We start from the raw sequence: 21,256 nt of genomic DNA on the forward strand, positions 1-21,256 counted from the left end.
CATCCCACCTGATAAGATTTCTTCAACACAAATTTTGTTTTATATTCCATACGGCCGCACTTTTCTTAATAAACGTTGGTCTGCTACCGAGTCATAAGCTTTCCGGAAATCAAGAAATACTGCGTCAACCTTGCTTCCTTGATCCATGTCATTCGAGGGTATCAAGTAAAAAAAAGCGAAAGGTGTATTTCGCATGTTCGATGTTTTCGGAATCCATCCTGGCTCCCACATTATTACGATTGCCTGTCAGTGAAGCAGGAGACGATCTATATTTGCGATTCTAAAATCCTTTTAAAATACTTTTTGTCTAGATCGTAAGTTTTGTTACATAGCTAACCTGTTTCAGGCAGTTCAGTGGCCATCTTCAAGACTTTAAATGCTTGCAACGAAATACAGGTCATTACATCTTATCCAATGGATGAATGTTGTAATACGAGGTGGAGTAAAAAGTAGAGAGACTTTTGAGAAAAGGAATATATTGTATTGATAGACAACAAACACTTTTGTACTGTAAGTAGGATGTTTAGGTTTTTATGTTGGTAACGCCACGTAGCGCTCTGTATGATTATAAGCGGACGAACTGGACGTGTGTCCGCCAGAAAAAGGAAATTTGTAAATATGGATGTCATGAATTGATAGCTATATATATCGTGACTTTTGAACACTATTAAGGTAAATACATTGCACTCTATCAAAATCTTTCATTTGCTAACCATGCCTATCAGTAGTTAGTGCCTTCAGTAGTTAGAATCTTTTATTTAGCTGGCAGTATTGGCGCTCGCTGTATTGCAGGAGTTCGAGTAACGAAGACTTTCGTGAGGCATGTGATTCATAAAAGGTATAGGTTAATGTTAGTCAGGGCCATTCTTTTGTAGGGATTTTTGAAAGTCAGATTGCGTTGCGCTAAAAATATTGTGTGTCAGTTTAGTGATGATTACAGTTTAGTGATGATCAAAATAAGTAAAGAGAAAACTGTTTGAGTACGTTGAGTTTTGCTCAGCTGTTTGAAAATCAAATAACGTAGAAGTTTACCAGCACAGTATTTTATAATTTTTCTAAGGGGATGTTGCAGTACATAACCTCCCTTTGTCCAAAGTTTCACAAGTTTTTTGATTCCGTCTGAAAAAAATGTTATTTGGTTTCACCTGTAACCAATTTTGCACTGCACCAATGATTTCTGCATTGTTTGTAAATCATCTTCCCCTTAGCACTTCCTTTAAAGGTCCAACCCATGGAAATCGCTTGGAACCAGGCCTGCGCCATATGGCGGGTGTTCCACCAATTCGAATCCCAACTCCTTTATTGTTTCGGCCGTTCTTTTGTCAGAACGTTATCTTGCTGCAGGATCACACCTTTTCGAAATTTTCCGCTATGTTTGGAACAAACTGCAGGTTTGAGTTTAGTTTGCAACACATCACAATAGTTCTTACTAGAGATGGGCAAACAAACACGTAACTGTTTCGAAACAAATGAAACAGTACAATGTAATGTTTCGATACGCCGTTTCGAAACAGGGAAACAGTTTGTGTTTTGTAATCTAATAAACACATTTTATTATCTTGAATGCCTGCTGTATAAGTATGTGCATATAAACACAAATGAGGTGCGAGAGCGCTCATCATGTCACAGAAAGTATGAAACTATCACCTGGGAGTCTTGGCAGTTTCGTATTTCCTGCAGTAAATGCGCTGCTTTCGTGTCGTGTGACTCTCATACTTTTCAGTTGGCTGAGGACAGTCATAGCTGAAGACAGAAGAACCACCACGAACGGAACTGGAGGTGGGAGCAAACTGCAGAACCAACGGATATGCTACTGGGATTCCCACATTCCGTTAGTATGGGTAATATACCCATACTGCTAATTTCCATGCACACAAAGGGAATCATTGTGGATAATAGCCACAGTGACTATAGACTCACAAATAACGCCAAATAATTCGAATATATAACAAAATATAACAGAAAAAAATTGTCTTTCAAGGTGTTTCTAATCGTTACTATAAATTCACCATACTTCCCAGCCCTTCCCGTTCACCATTACACTATCAGTGATATATCAAACAAATTGCTTGCAATTATACCTACATTTAATTTATGTATATGTCTAATAATGGTCACTCTACGCCTTTTTTTTATTCGAAATGTTGTAGGCTTACTTGCGTTTCTTAATATGATTACTGTAAATGAACAGAGAAGCGTGTGTTGTAAAAAAAGTGTAATTTAACTGAATGATTTTCACATATTTATTATTTTAAATGTGAATAGTATGCGTTGTTTTATTGTTTGGTTAGTGTTTATAAAGCAGATGTTACGCCATTTCGGAATTGGACAGTCAGCTAGAAACGAAGCTTTATTTTCGGATATCTTAAGCTTCATGCTATTGCTTGTCAAAAAGATTTCGACACTCAAAGTGTTTCTTGAAGTGGTATGTTGTGTTTCAGTACCTGTGCCGAGCCCGAATCTCGTCTGACACAGAGCGGAATGAAACACTGTTTCGATACAGATAGTCCGTTCCAAGTACAGGTGGACTGAAACAGCCCTATTTTGAAACAACGATACAGTTTCTGTGTCTGGCACGAGATCGAATCTGGTCCGGTTATCCGAGACAGGGGCGGAATGAAACACCACTGTTTCGAAACAGTGAACCACAGCCGTTCCGAAACACTGAAACAGTTCCACGTATCGATACACTGTATCGAAACACAGAAACAGTAGCTAAGTCTAGTTCTCACTGTTCACAGTTTTGCCTGTTGGGGTGAATTGAACGCCTACCGACCTTTCATGTCCCGGAATAGTCCTAGCATAATCCTGCCAGCTGATGGCGGTCGTTTAAATTTCTTGGCTTTTGGTGATGATGGGTGTTTCCAAACCATGTTCGCAGCCTCACTTCCCCACGCACACTCGTTAAGTCTACAGCAACTATTTTCTGTAAAAATACATCTCCCTCGCGATGATAACGGGCCGAATGTTTACGAGAGATTCTATCATTTGCGCTGACAACTCTTTCAGTGCCCACCTTGCACACACTTTCCGAAAATTTAGCCTATTTAGTAAGATGGGATACCCGAACCTTGACTGATATGTGAAGTATTGACAATTTAGTTCACTGTGATTCGTCTGTTTTCCATCACCATACCATCAACGACTTCCGAGTTGCCCTTAGTTGTTGACATCAATGTCCTGCCCGGTCTTTCCTCGTCACATAGAGAAGTTCTTCCCTGTCTGAAGCGCTCTATCAATTCGTAACTCTTGCTTCGCGATAGACAGCTGTCACCATAGCGCTTGCATTCGACTAATAACTTCCGCAGGCTTAACACCGTCCGCAGACAAAAAGCGAATTACTGCCCTCATTTCCTCCCCGGCGCAGATCGACAATGGAGCTGCCATATTTCACGGTCTGCTGTAACGCAACGACTAACGCGGAAATGAGTGACACGTTGCATAGAATTGTTGAAGACGACAGTCCTTCAGCACCGCATACTAGCAGTGTTAACCAAGCCCTACAACAAGAAACTGCAAAAATCTCTTTACTTTTTGAATTCCCTTTGTACAGTGAGTATATAGCGTATATGGTAGTATCAGCAACTAATCGCAAGTTTGTGAACAGCGCGTAAAAATATAATAATTTCCGTACCTGATCAGAAGTTGTTATTAACATTATACCATTCATTATACATTCCTCACGCGTAATCAATGACATTGCATGGAGTTCTGAGAAGTCTCATATAAAGCAAAAATTGGGCAGAATCCCATGTGTATGATGATCTCAAATTTTTTTGGATAGTAACCATGAGCAATATAATAATGTACAACGTTAGTATAAAGTAAATATCGTGTAACACGTAGGTAACGCAGGCACTGAGCTACGTACTACGGTTCCTTGCAATTGGTTGTAACCGACTTTGATTCCAGACATTCTGTTGATAGTACAGAATAAAAGTAGAGTATCTGTTGCCATATTAACTTAAGTGTCCTTCGGCATTTGGCCAGCACCGACACACATCCTGTTAAAGACCTATATTTTAGAAATATATTTTTGGTTTTGTAACACGTCATCACGTACATGTTCCTGTTCATGGATATTGTTAAAAGATCTTATCCAGTTAGTTACTGAGTGTCAGGTTGTTTAAATGTAGTGCTTTTACGATGATACCGTACGATAATGTAACATTTATTCAAAGTAAATCTCGAGCAACATATTACTATTCTCGTACTTGCTGCCATCCATCAAGGACCCTACACGCTTTGCTTTAAGAACTGATTTTTGAGGGAAGCTGTGTTTTATAATGTTAGCCTACAATAAATAGTGTACCACGTGTGTAGCGTAGACACCGAGCGGCGTATTATAGATCTAGAAACTGGTTGTAATCTATCTGGATCTTATACGGTCTGTCCGATAATACAGGATAAAAAAAAAATGTCTGTTGCTGTGTTGACGTAATGTCCACCGGTAAAGATATGTATCCTGGAGGATAATTTAACGTTCGCAAGTCTTTCCACGCACCCGTCCTGGTTGTGTATTATAATACTCAACTTAGGAACAGTATCTATTTCCTTATTGACGTAGTGTGTTTCGGCATATGGCCGGTATAGGCAAGTTATATATATATATATATATATATATATATATATATATATATATATTATTTTTTTTTTAGGTTCGTAATACGTCTCAAGTACCTGTTCTGTTCATGACTAGAAATGTTATTGTCGTCAGAAGTTCGTATCCATTTAATTACTGTATGTCATGTTTATATGAAATTATTGCATTGGTGTCACTATCTCATGACGTTTTCACGTAGCAAAATTTATAAAACTAGCTTGAATCTTGTACCTTAAATGGCTGTGTGGCCTAGGTGAAACATTTGAACGCTTACAAGTTCCATTGTGTTCTATTACACACTATTATGTTTGACATTTAGACTAATAGCTACTAATAGATTTTAGGTATCTTGTATATTTTATTCAATTTACAATGGAACATACAGTGGTGTAACTTCACATATTGAATGTATTATAATGTATTGCCACCTAATGACATCAGCTACGACTTACGGTGTAAATGATCTGTGGCAGATAGTTTTTCTGTCTCCATCAGGTGGACAACTTAAACTGGTTCCCACGTGTAAGAGGATCATACACATGGGGTTCTGTACAGTTTTTGCACTATATGAGAGTGCTCAGCCCTATATACAATGTCTAATGTGTTGCAAGTTCAGTGATTACGGATAATGAATGTACATGTAGCACAATGGTGTAATGTTAATGAAGAATTCGGATCAGTTGCGTAAATTATTAATTTTTACGTGTTATACACAAACCTGCGATTAGTTACTGATATTACCGTATAGATGATATACTCTATTTAATCGTATAACATCATTTTTGGTTTAAATAAGATGTGACATGCATTTCGTTGTAAACCTTCATAGATCTGAAGATGGAAACTGAACTGGCTGAAACTGATAATCTATGTAACAAAACTTGTGATTTAGATAGTTAGGTGTTCTAAAAGGATACTAGACTCTCAATACCGTATATTTGAATTCAGAGTATCTTCTAAAATAGCTAGACGTCAATGAGACTGGCCGGTAGTTATGTGAATCTCTTCTGTTACCGTTCTCGTAAACAATTAAGACTTGCGCTTATTTCCTATCACTGTGCATAGTTTTGTTGTTAGATGGGATCTAAGGTTTATCAGGGCTAAAACGGGAGCTAACTCAACTGTAAATCTTGGACAGAATATGACAGGGATCCCACAGGGTTCTGGATGCTTGTTTAATTTTAGCGATTTTCGCTCTTTCTCAACGTCAATTAGACAAATATGCATATCACTCCTCTTTGAAGTGGTACGATAAGTAAATTAGGGGAATACATCTGTATCACTGAACGATGTTGAAGGCCTGGGCCATAGCAGGCAATGAGTGAAGTGGGTGAAAACACACTGACCGCACTAAATAAAGACTCGGTTGAGGCAGTTGCATCGAGTTTTGTTTCCAGAACCGCTATCTAGCAGGAATGCCTGCACAGCTATCCTCCCACATATGTTGCAACTTGATAAGACGCGTAGCGTTTCACGCAGAACAAAGTAGAGACTGTAATAAATAGGGCACTACGCCCATTGTTATCACGGGAAAAATTTCACAATTACTTAACAACTCTGGTTCAGTGCACCACTATTGGGTCTGTAACCCGTATTTAATAATACTCTGCCTACATATAAAATGTGAGAGGCTATTAGGATCAATATCATCTAACAATGGAAACTCCCCATTGCCTCAGGTTTGGTGGTAAAATGGGCCAGTGGACAGCCTGTCAAAAACTGAACACAGATGAAGCATGAAAGCTGGAAGAAGGTGTACTGAACTGTGAAAAAAAGAAGCAAAATAGAAGCAATAAATGACAGAGCACTGAAAGACCTGAGTCGCAACAAGGCCCCGGGAGTAGACAACATTCCCTTAGAACTACTGACAGCCTTGGGAGAGCCAGTCCTGACAAAACTCTACCATCTGGTGAGCAAGATGTATGAGATAGGTGAAATACCCTCAGACTTCAAGAAGAATGTAATAATTCCAATCCCAAAGAAAGCAGGTGTTGACAGATGTGAGCATTACCGAACTATCAGTTTAATAAGTCACTTCTGCAAAATACTAACGCGAATTCTTTACAGACGAATGGAAAAACTAGTAGAAGCCGACCTCGGGGAAGATCAGTTAGGATTCCGTAAAAATATTGGAACACGTGAGGCAATACTGACTCTACGACTTATCTTAGAAGCTAGATTAAGGAAAGGCAAACCTACGTTTCTAGCATTTGTAGACTTAGAGAAAGCTTTTGACAATGTTGACTGGAATACTCTCTTTCAAATTCTGAAGGTGGCAGAGGTAAAATACAGGGAGCGAAAGGCTATTTACAATCTGTACAGAAACCAGATGGCAGTTATAAGAGTCGAGGGGCATGAAAGGGAAGCAGCGGTTGGGAAGGGGGTGAGACAGGGTTGTAGCCTCTCCCCGATGTTATTCAATCTTTATATTGAGCAAGCAGTAAAGGAAACAAAAATTTGGAGTACGAATTAAAGTCCATGGAGAAGAAATAAAAACTTTGAGGTTCGCCGATGACATTGTAATTCTGTCAGAGACAGCAAAGGCCCTGGAAGAGCAGCTGAACGGAATGGACAGTGTCTTGAAGGGAGGTTATAAGATGAACATCAACAAAAGCAAAACGAGTATAATGGAATGTAGTCGAATTAAATCGGGTGATGCTGAGGGAATTAGATTAGGAAATGAGACACTTAAAGTAGTAAAGGAGTTTTGCTATTTGGGGGGGGGGGGGGGCAAAATAACTGATGATGGTCGAAGTAGAGAGGATATAAAATGTGGACTGGCAATGGCAAGCGTTTCTGAAGAAGAGAAATTTGTTAACATCGAGTATAGATTTAAGTGTCAGGAAGTCGTTTCTGAAAGTATTTGTATGGAGTGTAGCCATGTATGGAAGTAAAACATGGACAATAAATAGTTTAGACAAGAAGAGAATAGAAGCTTTCGAAATGTGGTGCTACAGAAGAATGCTGAAGATTAGATGGGTTGATCACATAACTAATGAGGAGGTATTGAATAGGATTGGGGAGAAGAGAAGTTTGTGGCACAAATTGACTAGAAGAACTGATCGGTTGGTAGGACATGTTCCGAGGCATCAAGGGATCACCAATTTAGTATTGGAGGGCAGCGTGGGGGGTAAAAATCGTAGAGGGAGACCAAGAGATGAATACACCAAGCAGATTCAGAAGGATGTAGGTTGCAGTAGGTACTGGGAGATGAAGAAGCTTGTACAGGAGAGAGTAGCATGGAGAGCTGCATCCAACCAATCTCAAGACTGAAGACCACAAAAATAACAACAAGCGTCCAAGCAACAGCTGAGAAGTGTATCTTGGTGCTTTGCCACATTACACCTCTGGCCATGAGCTTTTATTATGCGCAGTATGAATCGAATCTGAATTTCACAATTGGCGGCCTCCCCTTGTAAGTAGAAGTCGTTTAGAGAAACACTAAAAATTACACCGACGAAGGAAGTGCGTGACACTGAACGCTCAGAACCGCACGAAAATGTGCTACAATATATATCAGTTATCCCGAGAACAATGATCTAAAGAAAGAAGCTTTGATAACGCGATGAAACAAAGCGACGACTAACAGGTTCAAAAACACACATTTGAAATGTCTTGATTTACAATTTGCATTTCTTTATGCAATATAAGCCCTTAGATGAGACGAATCGTTGATTTTGTAGGACTACAATGTGAAAAATTACGAGTAAAAGTTACTCGATCGTCACTTTATCATCAGACTTCACTGTATTATACAAACAACTTTCTGCACCGAAGTACAAGCTTATGTCACAATACGCTGCGACGTTTGAAATTTTACCTAGTGTAGCGTTCGATACTGGACTGCATGAAAGAAGGGTGACAATGTGAAAAAAATAGCTTTAGTGAGATGTGCATACTGTTCTGTTCCACTCTGCTCTGACGACTTCACTGAAATCCCACGCCTGCGTTCTGAAGACTGAATAGTTGTGTAGCGCTATCAGGTCAACAGAAAAAGTTTGTTGTTCAGATGGAGTATTTATTTTAAGCAGGGGGAAATACAGCAAAAAGTCACGACGCTGAAATGCGTTTTTGGTATTATTATATCGATATTTTGTTACTACGTTACCAAGGTTTTTCTCTTGCACCTTGGACTAGTAATCATTCAGACGTCTCATGGTAAGACGTGCAGTTTTCCATGAGAATGGCTCTGATCACTGTTTTGGGGACGAGCTATTTATATCCTGAGCACATTTTCATTCGGTTCGAATCTTTAGACGTCACTCTATCAAAATAATTATTTTGAAAAAGTGAGTTACGTAGCGTTGTACTGAGAAACTTTTCAGCTACACTTTATTCTGACGATTTCAGTTTACAAAGAGCGTTTCAGGCAGATTCATCCAATTTCACAAGTCTATATTTTCTGTGCGAATAAAGATCGGAACTTGCGGTAAATGTCAACTTGCACATAGGACTACTAAGTTTTTATATTTGAAAGAATCGTGCGACACAAACTGCGACATTGTCGCTAATAAAACAGTGATCCGTATATACAATAAGTTTCCTTTAATTTACGTCTATGGTCACAAACTTTTGTTAACAGATTACCGGTTTCGGTCTATAATGACCATCATCAGATCTGTTTTTATATTAGAACAAAGTCCTAATGTACTGCAGCCATAGTGGCATCGTCAAATGATAAATGTAGAATCAGCACCATCATCGTCAAATATATATAAATAACATCATATGCACGAGTCATGCTGTCAGTAGCACTACTGTTTTTATAAAACACATCTGATGATGGTCATTATAGACCGAAACCGGTAATCTGTTAACAAAAGTTTGTGACCATAGACGTAAATGAAAGGAAACTTATAATCATGCGAGTTTGAGAGACTGTATGTTTTAAAAGCGTTTATATAACCTTGCGGTACACCAAGTCCAGAATAAATTCACTTCATATCAAGGAGGACTTAACAGCTTAAAGCTGTATGATTTGAAAGACAAATGTCGTCCAGAAGTATCCCAGACAGGTACACTAGGAATAGCAAATTATCGGCTGGTATGACGAGTAGGCTTTAGTCGACTACATACCAAACAACTGAATGCTTTCTACACCTTGAACGAGCGCACATGTGTGACAACAAGTAGTGTCTTGAAACTGTTTGTCCACCGTCGAATGTCTTGAGGTGCAGTGCCTTACTCTCGACCGAATTCACGCCGCACTGCTGTAACTGAATTATGCCTGCTGAAACAGAGAACGTACAGCTTTTCTTACTGTTTTATTATTTCGACACGGCAAACATTGGGCAATGAGCTAGCGAGTTAGTTAGCTGCCCCAGGAAGGCCCCTAGAAACAACCCCACAGACCGGTAGCTTACTGCTGGCGTCAGAATACGAGGGTCACTCCAAAAAAAAAAAAAAATCCATCTTTTATTCTACATGTTTGAAAGCTTTTACAGTGTGTAGATACATCCTTTAGGAACAATATTTTCATATCTCCACATAATTTCCATCCCTCTAACTGCCTTACGCAATCTTGGAACCAGCGCCTGTATACCCGCACGGAAAAATTCTGGACCAACCTGTTGGAGCCACTGTGTGGCAGCGTGCACAAGGGAGTCATCATCTTCAAACCTTGTCCCACGAAGAGTGTCTTTCAGCTTCCCAAAGAGATGATAGTCACATGAAGCCAAGTCAGGACTGTAAGGCAGGTGTTTCATTGTTGTCCGAGTTTTGTGATCGCTTCCATGGTTTTTTGACTGACATGTGGCCGTGCATTGTCGTGCAACAGTAACACATTCTGCTTTTGCCAATGTGGTCGAACACTACTCAGTCGAGCTTGAAGTTTATTCAGTGTCGTAACATATGCATCAGAATTTACGGCGGTTCCACTTGGCATGATGTCCACAAGCAAGAGTCCTTCAGAATCGAAAAACACCGGAGCCTTAACTTTCCCAGCATAAGGTGTGATTTTGAATTTTTTTTCTTCGGTGAATTTACATGATGCCACTCCATTGCTTGCCTCTTCGTCTCTGATGATAAATGATGGAGCCGTGTTTCAGCACCTGTTGCAATTCTTCCAAGAAATTCGTCTCCACCATTCTCGCACTGTTCCAAAAGTTCTCTGCATACCGTTTTTCTTGTTTCTTTGTGAGCCACTGTCAACATCCTGGGAACCCACCTGGCACAAACCTTTTTTAACGCCAACACTTTCAGTATTCTGCCAACACTTCCTTCCCCTATCCCATCGTAGCGTGGCAATTCGTTCACTGTGATGCGTCTGTCAGGAGTCACCAGTTCGTTAATTCTCTGCACATTGTCTGGAGTGTGTGCATTACGAAGCCTTCCGTTGCGACGAAGCCTGCCGTTGCGAGGACAAATGGCTCTGAGCACTATGGGACTTAACATCTATGGTCATCAGTCCTCTAGAACTTAGAATTACTTAAACCTAACTAACCTAAGGACATCACACAACACCCGGTCATCACGAGGCAGAGAAAATCCCTGACCCCGCCGGGAATCGAACCCGGGAACCCGGGCGTGGGAAGCGAGAACGCTACCGCACGACCACGAGCTGTGGACGCTGCGAGGACAATCCTCAATATTGCCGTCCCCGTTTTCATCACAAAACCTGCTTGCTCACCGACTAACTGTACTGCGATCGACAGCAGCATCTCCATACACCTTTTTCAACCTCTTGTGCATGTTTCCCACTGTCTCGTTTTCACAGCACAGGAATTTTATGACAGCACGTTGCTTCTGACGAACGTCAAGTGTATCAGCAATCTTGAAGACATGCTGTGATGGCGCCACTCACGGGAAGATGTTGAACTAACTGTAAGTTTGAAAACAAGCGGGAAGGATGTATCTACACACTGTAAAACTTTCACATATGCAGAATGAAAACTGTATTTTTACAAAAATAATTTGCATTTCTTTTGGAGTGACCCTCGTAAAAGTTTAATTTCGATACCGAAGTTAAATCCACCCAAAGTTTCTAAATTCATTCATGTAGAATATATGGTCTCTTGAACTCTGATAAATTATTTTAAGACATCCTTTATTATTACGTCAGTGCTCAAATGAAGTTTAACTGTAGTTAGAAGGATTTTTTGCTGCTTATCCATTATATTTTCGGCATTGATTGTGCGCTTGAATAGTGAACGAATGTGTTGTTACTCGATCTAGTGTTCCGAAGTTCCCACAGTCTGGAGTGAGGTAGCGTTGCAGCCCAGGTCACACGATAGAGGTGGCGTCTGTACTTCCTGCTTTTACACAGAAGTTGCGACATTATACCCATATATGCGAAAAACCGTGTAGCAACACAGTGACCCCGTAATTAATGACATATTTTAGCTACTTTATAGGTGTCTCGGAAGACAGACGTATGAGGTCGGATCCGGGTCGGCTGCGTGGATATTTCTGATGAACTTCACCTAGAAGAAATTGTACCTTAGTATTGTCAAGTTGCGCTCTACACCATGTCTGCATCGAACCGTACATCCCAACTGGACAGGTGAGCCTCTTAACAGTACAAATAAGGGTGAAAGGAGAAACGTTAGCGATAAACACATTTGCCGGCCGGTGTGGCCGTGCGGTTAAAGGCGCTTCAGTCTGGAACCGCGTGACCGCTACGGTCGCAGGTTCGAATCCTGCCTCGGGCATGGATGTGTGTGATGCCGTTAGGTTTAATTAGTTCTAAGTTCTAGGCGACTGATGACCTCAGAAGTTAAGTCGCATAGTGCTCAGAGCCATTTGAACCATTTTGATAAACACATTTCAAGTACACAGTCATGTGTTAGAGGCAATTTTCGTAACGTTTACACACCAGTCTATCAAAGAAGATTTTTAATAGGGTTATCTTGAGAAATATTTAGACCAAATATCTCAACATTTCGAGCCTAGTGTATATTTACCAAATACAATAACTTCCGTTACATAAACTGTTTATTTGTGGGAGCCCACAAACTATTGAAGTATGGTAATTAAGGAGAGCGGTTACGTTCCTCGATCGTGACTGCCTCGACTTGAACTCTCTTCCACTAAATGAGAAAGATTTTTACAGAAAAGCGCTGGGATTTGCAACAAAATTGCGTTTTTCTATCTGAGTATATTTCTGTACACTTTGTTACACAAATAGATGCAGACCGACACAGACAAGATAACATTTAGAAGCCCTACTGGCGTATCAATTGAAAATGATAAACTAATTCTTTTTTCTTCACACACACGACAGAGAGAGAGAGAGAGAGAGAGAGAGAGAGAGAGAGAGAGAGAGAGAGAAATGGAAATCAGCGTACGGCATTGTGGGCCGGGAGTCCCCCATTCGGGGAAGTTCGGAGTCCCTGAGCGGAGAAAATCTCCTGCCCCAGCCGGGAGTCGAACCAGGGCCCCTTAGCGTGGCATTCTGCCGCGCTGACCACTCAACTAATGGGAGCAGAGAGAGAGAGAGAGAGAGAGAGAGAGAGAGAGAGAGAGAGAGAGAGAGAGGGGGGGGCGTTGCTTGGTCACTGTTAGGCCGTATTCGAGTACGCGTCCAAGTTATGGCAGTTCAGAACAAAGGCAGATACTAAAACAATGTATGAGAAGGCCTTATTAAATTCTCCATTCGTGCGGCCGTATTTTCCGTAGTTGTTTTTCTAATTACCGAAGGTATTTTAAATCCGTCTTTCCAATAAACGATGGACCACTTCACAAACGTGAAAGGAGACGGCATTTCCTGATGGGAGCGAAAACGAAGTATAAAATATCGCAAGTAAAATCAAATAATTTTGGAACTAACTGTTTCTCGATTTAGAAAGCAAATCAGGATATAAATATATATTTCATTACAGACCAGTGATGAAGTTTTATTTCAATAAAACGAAACGCTTTTGGTAATTAAAATATTAATTTTCATGTTGTAATGACTGATTTAAAATTCGTCCAGTAACTGAAACAATCCAAAATTATTGGCCATAATATCTTTACGCCAAGTTACAAACAACGTTACGCTGTACGTTAAAATATTTGCCATCATTTACCTGAGCTGGTGCTTAAACCAAAATGAAACCGTGACTAACTATTATATTAGAAAACTTAATACAACTTTATTACAAAATGACGTACCCACCGAATCCCAGTAAGCAGTTTACACTGTTCATTAGAGTAAAATTAGAAAGACAGTTCTAATAACAGAGGGGGAACATATGACGACGTTACTTTCCTAACCTAATTCCGTGTACTGTAGAACAAGAACGCCTTGCGATAAACAGGAAAAACTAGTTTAGAACCTGTCGCCGTAACGACTAACGGAGAAGGAAGAAGGAAGAAAATGATTGAGGGAATGACTGCCATGATACAGTTACGTCGCACCGAGTAAGCTTTAAGACTATAAACAAAGCTTCAGTTCCATGGCTGAACTTGTAATTCGAAACGCAGTGAAGTGTGTTGTATGGTAAGCTTGCACGTGACGAATGATATGCACTAGTGACGAGTTTACCTGTGATGCTTCGGGCAGTTACGTAACCTGTTACAACTGGAAACTGGCAGTGTGCAAGGACGTTTATTTTTTATTGTGGGCTGATCGTAGTGATGATTAGGAGTTGAGAGACTGAATATGTATGGTTATACGTCTCTCAATTGCCTCCCAGGACGAAATCTATGTATCCCACTTGTCTGTGTCTACAGTAAATCTCATGTGCAAGTGTGAAAAAAGTTTCTAAATGTTTTAATCGTATACCTGAGGCGCTATGTTCGTATCAACGAAGGAAACCGCTTAGAAAGTACATCCAGGCTGTCCCCGGCTCACCAACCCTCGTCCTTAATTCGTGAGGAGGATTCGATCCAGGTCAGACTCACCTCACAGACTCCCGGAAGCGGCGTGTTAACGCTTCCGGCTATCCGGACGGGTGCGGATCGTAGGGGAAACATTTTCAATGTCTGAAGCAACGAGGTTTGCCGCACATTTTTTTTTTTAAATGCTAGACAGATAGATGTGTAGAAATGTTGAACGATGGATGCACAATGACCAAAATGGAATGTCAACGACACGTCACGTTGCACTCTCCAGTAATGCTCTGTGGATGAGAGGCTAAGATGGTTGTTCTATCATACAAAAGTTGGGATTTAGACTCCGTCTAAGAAAATAGCTATAAAAAGAACTGGAACTTGAAAGAATACTAAAAGGAGCCGCATATACTTTCAAGACATCAAAAGCCTACCATTTATTCGTTCCAGGATACGTACACAAATGGGAAGATATCACAGTATTTAAAACACAATATGAATCACAAACCTGCGTTGTCCTCTGCATTTTTTTTCTTACTACTCACGTAATAACGTCAAAACACTGCCTTCTCCCTACCCCGTAATCCGAAGCGATTCATTGTTGAAGCAAGGTGCTTAAAAGTTGCACGGCACCTGTTTCTTGATAAAGGAACACATCGTGATGGCTACGACGATTAATTACAAATGAAACAGTTTTCTGCGTCATTTACTAGCTTATTACTCCATTACGCAGTTATATAGTTGACATCGCACTCTTCTGGTAGACAATCAGGAATTTACGTTCCTAGTATTAGCGGGCAGCACACTCGTCTTCTCGCGCTTAAGAGGTTGAGTGCGAATTTGTTTTCCACTTGGCCTACTGCTGAGAAAAGGCGTCTATGCTACTTACAAATACCAGGAATGTAAATGGGTAATCTTCGAACTTAGAGGGATTATGCCGGCCACTGAAACGTATACTGGACTAACAATTGACTTACGCAGCAAGAGAGGTTTAAATAAAAACATACTTTTATTAAAATTACTATTATCGCACTAAATACGACAAAGTTCATCGGTTTCGACTTAAGTAGCCAGCATCAGAATAATAATAGTAGAAAGCCGGCACGGTAGCGTGTTCGGTCAGAGGGTTTAGCTACCCTCTGTAATAAAAAACTGAGTGAACGGATCAACGAACAACCAGAACAAGTGTTATAGGACGTCCGCCACGAACAATATAGAACAAAATGAGATTAGAAAAAAAAAACCACCTGCCCGCGAAAGGCAAAGGTCCCGAGTTCGAGTCTCGGTCCGGCACACAGTTTTAATCTGCCAGGAAGTTTCATATCAGCGTACACTCCACTACAGAGTGAAAATCTCATTCTGGAATAATAATTATAATAATAATACCAAAATTCAAAAGGTGGTGTTAAATATAAAGCGCATAAACACGAAAAAACTACGACCATTCAGTTTGCTTCAAGGCAACCTGTCAAAGCCACAGGTCTATCTATTGCACAATGCATGTTTGTTTTGTTTGCTTCGTACTGTGAAGTTGTAAGACTCTCTCACATGTTGCTTCTTTATAGCGGCATATTATTCGGGGGGGGGGGGGGGAAAGGGAGGAAGGGGGGGTTGCGACGATTATATATATATATGAGAGAGAGAGAGAGAGAGAGAGAGAGAGAGAGAGAGAGATATGTGGAAAGGTGGGTGGGGAAAGAATGTCTTGTCTAACCAATATTTCATGAAGAAATGGACAAGCAGGAAAAGATTCACAGGCACAAGAACAACTAACACCAGTGTAAGGGTGGCGAAAACATGTTGACACTGAATTTGACACACTACTGGAGTACGCTAGACCAGATAGTCACCTGACATGGCTGTCCAGTCGAATAATCTAAACACTTTTACGAGTTGTGGCGTTGACGTTGCAATCTCCTGGCGGTTGGTGTCTATGATGCCATAGAAATACTTAGTGGAATTGCGGATAAAATAATTATGGATATTTGGCCGAGTTTCGACCGACTTGCTGCGGGCCTCCCGAGTGCGGCGAAGAAGACCGCAGCAAGTCGGTCTTAACGTCAGCAATTTAGTTCTTTTAGTAGTTTACAATGACGCGGCTCGGTACACAAAATTGTTTTATTCAAAATGACACCGGCTAAGGAAGTCTACGAACTTTTATTCGTAGTGGAATGTTTTGACAATGACACTGCAGTGAGGTAACGTCTGTTCGTATGGAAGTACGCGGAGCTGACATACCGGCCTGGAGATCTGCACATCTTCTGGAAACTGCGCCAGGAGCTCGAAGTGCCGCGCCGCGTCCTCCGCTACGTCGACAGGGGTGCCCAGCACGATGTGGCCGCGCATGGCCGGCGGCGCGTCGCTCTTGGCGGCGTCAGCGGCGGCGGCGTGGGCGCAGCCTGTGGAGCATGTGCCCTCGCAGCAGTAGAAGACGGACTTGCAGCCCCTGGCCGGCGGCGCGTCCGCGGTACCACTGTGCAGCGGCCGCGTCGACTCGGCGTCGTCGCCGTCCCCGTCGGCGGCTGGGCTGGCCGCGCCGGAACACGTGCCGCCGTCAGCGCAGCAGTAGCAGCGCCAGCCCATGGCGGCCGCGGCCTCGCCGCGCATGCGCGCAGTCGACCGCCGCTATCGACCGCCGCCGCCCGAGGTCGACCACTGTGCGGGCTGCAGCGCGCACAAGACGCGCGACGCGGAGCGGACACCCCTGCGGCAAGTAGACGGAAAGCGTGGGATGAGGCGCGGCGCTCTGCACTCCAAGGGCTTCGCGCAGCGGGATTCCACTGACTCGCGAGAGTCAGTCGGTACCCGCGTCCCGAGGGGGCAGGTCGATCGAAGATGGGCGGGGCGGAGAAAGGGCCCCTACGGAACCAGCTGATTTCTGGCGGCGTATCTCTCTACGTCAGTTCAGACTACATGTTTTAGAGCTGCTACACATTGGGAACCACTGTATCAGTCATCTCAGGGGCGGATCCAAAGAGGGGGGGGGCAAAGGGGGAAATTTGCCCCCCCCCCCTGGTGCGTGACCGATCTTTTCTTATTGTTAATATTTACATTCATGACTCATGAGGAAAAACAGCGTATTATGAGGATAAAATGACGTAATTAACAATATAAGATGATTTCCTGAACACAGTCAAATACCCTATTATATCTTTTCGCAGTCATATCGTCGTTGCTGCGTATAAACACATGCGCGAATTCGATGGCAACATTCTGTCAAATGAAAGCAATTGGTGAACTTATTTCGAAGATTTAAGAATGGAAACAAATGAACATTAGCATTTTTATAGATTATTTTACATTAGCAGACAATCACAGAGTTTTTCAAGTGCACGCGTCGTATTTGAAGAATATTTTTTAGGTAATGCAGTAAGTTATTTCATTAAACACACTTAAACTAAAAACAGAATAATATATATATATATATATATATATATATATATATATATATATATATATATATAGTGTGTGTGTGTGTGTGTGTGTGTGTGTGTGCGCGCGCGCGCGCGCGCGCACTTCATATAGAGTATTAATGGTTTTATTTGGAATTAATTTTTTGGAAGGCAGGTACCAAAAAATTTGCGCCTCCCTGACCGAGATCCTGGATCCGCCCCTGTCTGCACTTAAGGAGTACGTTTCTAAAGCCGTCGGCACACGGACCGTGCATCCGAGCGTTGAGCGTGCCGAGTTTCTGACGTCATAGCGTGGAATAGCACGTTCGGGAGTCTTTCCGAACGTGCAGAGCAATATCTGGCATGTCAGATATTCTGAGCGTGCGTCTGAGCGTTGACCAATGAGATGCCACAACGCCACCTACGTCACATGCACGCCGCCTCCCTTCAGTATAGAGTTGTGAGGCGCCATATTGCCATTCATTTCAAGCCTATATGTATATTTGCCGTTTCTGAGCACCAGCAAATCGAGAATCACTGGAAAACCCGTTGTTAACTGTGTGATTCGTTCCAATACAATAATGAGAAACGTCATATTCGTGGCAAAAGAATTATTGTAACTTGCTTATTATGAGAGTAGGCTATTTGAAGGCAGCGACACACTGAAGATCCAACCAAAACTCATTGTTCTTGGTACCATTTGTTATAATTATATTGCAATTAGTAACATATATACAATTAAGGTTTTCAGCAAGGGTTAGGATACTATGATTAGTTGCAAAGGGTGTGTTGATGGTTCAGTGTAAAGCGTAGCGTCACTGACCTGCAGCCAAGCGACTAGCGCGAGGTTTGGTGTTCTCGTAAAGATAAGTTATTTTAAATTATAAAACACATAGATTAGTACTGATTACGTGGTAAATAAGTGTATTAGTGTGCCGTTTAAGTGTACCATTAAAGGTTTCATTTCTCATTACGTAATATAGCAGAAAACGCGAAAAGACCGTACAGTCGTATTTTCTGTTTACGTTCTGCTGCAGCAAATCTATAGAATTTCGTTTAGTTGTTCCTTGCTCTCTCCAGCAATTTAACTTAGCGTACCTCTTCATTATTTAACTAGCATTTCCGGAAAGTAGCGTAAAGTTTAACTTGTTGTTTCAGAAACTTTGCACTTTTGTTTTTGTTTACACACAGTTGCGTATAGGCCAAATTTGTGTAACCATATTTTCGTGTTTATCTGTAATTTAACTGACTTATTCTTAATAAATTATTACGTTTATCATGAGTGAAAAGTGCTTGACTTGCCGTAGAATTGTTAGGTCGGGGCTTTGGTGTGATGGGTGCTGTAGTTTTTTCCATGTGGGTGACTGTAGTGGCGTGGGAATAGGGGAAGTAAATGAGACTCACCAGTGGTTTTGTAGGATTTGTAGTAGAGATAGGAAGATACTGGAACAGGAGGGGAAAATTGCTGCCCTTCAGGCTGAGTTAGATAAGGCCAGGGGAGATCTTGACAGGTTAAGGAGGGAGAAGGGTAAAGAGAGGTGGGAAGTGGCAACAGGCAACAGGAGGAACAGGCCTAGAACTTTGTCTGACAGCTTTATGGTGAATGTGGAAAATAGATTTGACCTGTTGCTTCAGTTAGAAGCTGGTGAGCCTCAAGCAGTTACAGGTGTAGACAGGGCACAACAAACTTTCAGCAGCAAATTGAAAAGTAAGAATGTAGGGAAATCAGTAAAGAGAAAGAAAGTGTTGTTGTTAGGTAGTTCCCATGGAAGAGGTGTTGGCCAACTCTTGCAGGATGAACTAGGATCAGAATACCAGGTCACCAATTTTTTTAAACCTAGTGCTGGTCTGGAGCAGGTGACAGAGGATTTAGGATCACTTTGCAAAGATTTCACTAAGGAAGACACCGTGGTTATAGTGGGTGGGGCAGGTAACAGTATTGACAGAGATCCTGGGTACAGCATAGAGTGTGACCTGGCGAAGATTGCATCAGCATCGAGGCATACCAGTGTTGAGTTTGTATCTGTTCTTGGGCGCCATGACCGACCTCATTTGAACTCTTCTGTCAAGAGAGTTAATTTGGAGCTGGAACGGCTGCTCATGTCGGGTGCGGGGTCACACATTGGTGTGGTTCATGTTGATTCTGTCAGTAGGTGGGATTATACTAGGCATGGCCTTCACCTCAACAGGAAGGGGAAGGGTAAATTGGCTGTGGAAATAGCAGGAAAGTTAAAGGGGGGAGGCACTGTCATGAGTGGTAAAATACCAGTGGTTATAGGATTCAGAAAAGACCCTTTTTTAGGGTAGGGAGGACAGAAAGAAAACAAATTTTAAGAGAGGTTAGAACTGAGACAAACCTTCAGTTTGAGAAAGAAATCAAAAAACATAATTCCAGCTTATTACATCAACATAAACAGCCATTGGTTAAGAATTTTCAACTGTCAGCAGATATTTTAACTCCATCCAATTTTAAGTCAGTCAATGTGAAATGTCAGCTATCTTTATTGCATCAAAATATTCGAGGACTGAGAAATAAAATTAATGAATTAACTATCTGCATAGATGAATTAGAGTCTTCAAACCCAGCTGACATAATCTGCCTCTCTGAACATCATGTGACCACTGGTATAGAACTTTTAAGTGTTACAGGGTTTAGGTTAGCATCTCACTATTGTAGATCAGAAATGGAGAAAGGAGGAGTTGCCACATTCATCAGGAACTGTCATAAATTTAAGAACATAGACATTCATAAATTTTGCCTAGAACAGCATATGGAAGCATGTGCAACAGAATTAGATTTTCACAAAAAATCTTTCATAATATTAAGTGTATATCGAGCACCTGCAGGTAACTTTAATCTGTTTGTAAACCACCTTGAAGCTGTACTGGCCCATTTAACAACCAAAAACAAAGAAATAGTGGTTGCTGGTGATTTCAATGTAGATTTCCTTAAAGACTCTCCCAATAAGAACCTATTTGAGTTAGTAACACTATCATTCAACTTAATTCCCACAGTAAAGTTCCCCACTAGGATAACCACTTGCTCACAAACAGCCATTGATAATATCTTTATAGAAAAGTCAAATGAACAAAATTATATTACAAAACCAATAGTCAATGGCCTCTCAGACCATGACATGCAGTTCCTTCTGTTAAATGTTAATACTGAACAGGATATAAAATCTGTTAAATCTGAGCTCAAGAGGGTAATCAGTAAGCCAAAAATTGATTATTTTAGGACACTCCTCAGAGACATTCACTGGACTGATGTTTACAGTGCTCATGGCATGAATGAAAAATATAACATTTTTGCTAATAAAGTGCTTACCTTATTTGAACACTGCTTTCCCCCAAAACTTACCAAGGTAAGAGCAAAGTCTACAAAGAAGCCATGGATTACTCGAGGAATAGGGGTATCTTGTAAAACAAAAAGAAAACTGTATCTGTCAATCCGAAACATTTCCAATGTTGATGCTATAGCACATTATAAGAAATACTGCAAAATATT

At 41.2% G+C, this 21,256-nt stretch overlaps 1 protein-coding gene across 1 annotated transcript in view; it reads right to left on the reverse strand.

Moving 5' to 3' along the window:
• LOC126416365 (galectin-6-like) overlaps positions 1-21,256 on the reverse strand; it is a 483,119-nt gene that overhangs the window by 232,318 nt on the left and 229,545 nt on the right. The window contains exon 2 of the mRNA XM_050084045.1: positions 16,595-17,060. Coding sequence (XP_049940002.1) covers positions 16,595-16,963 — 369 coding nt within the window. The 5' untranslated portion in view covers positions 16,964-17,060. The remainder of the gene's footprint in view (positions 1-16,594; positions 17,061-21,256) is intronic.

The sequence above is a fragment of the Schistocerca serialis genome, chromosome 8 (assembly GCF_023864345.2).
Source record: "Schistocerca serialis cubense isolate TAMUIC-IGC-003099 chromosome 8, iqSchSeri2.2, whole genome shotgun sequence".
Classification (NCBI taxonomy): Eukaryota; Metazoa; Arthropoda; class Insecta; order Orthoptera; family Acrididae; genus Schistocerca; species Schistocerca serialis.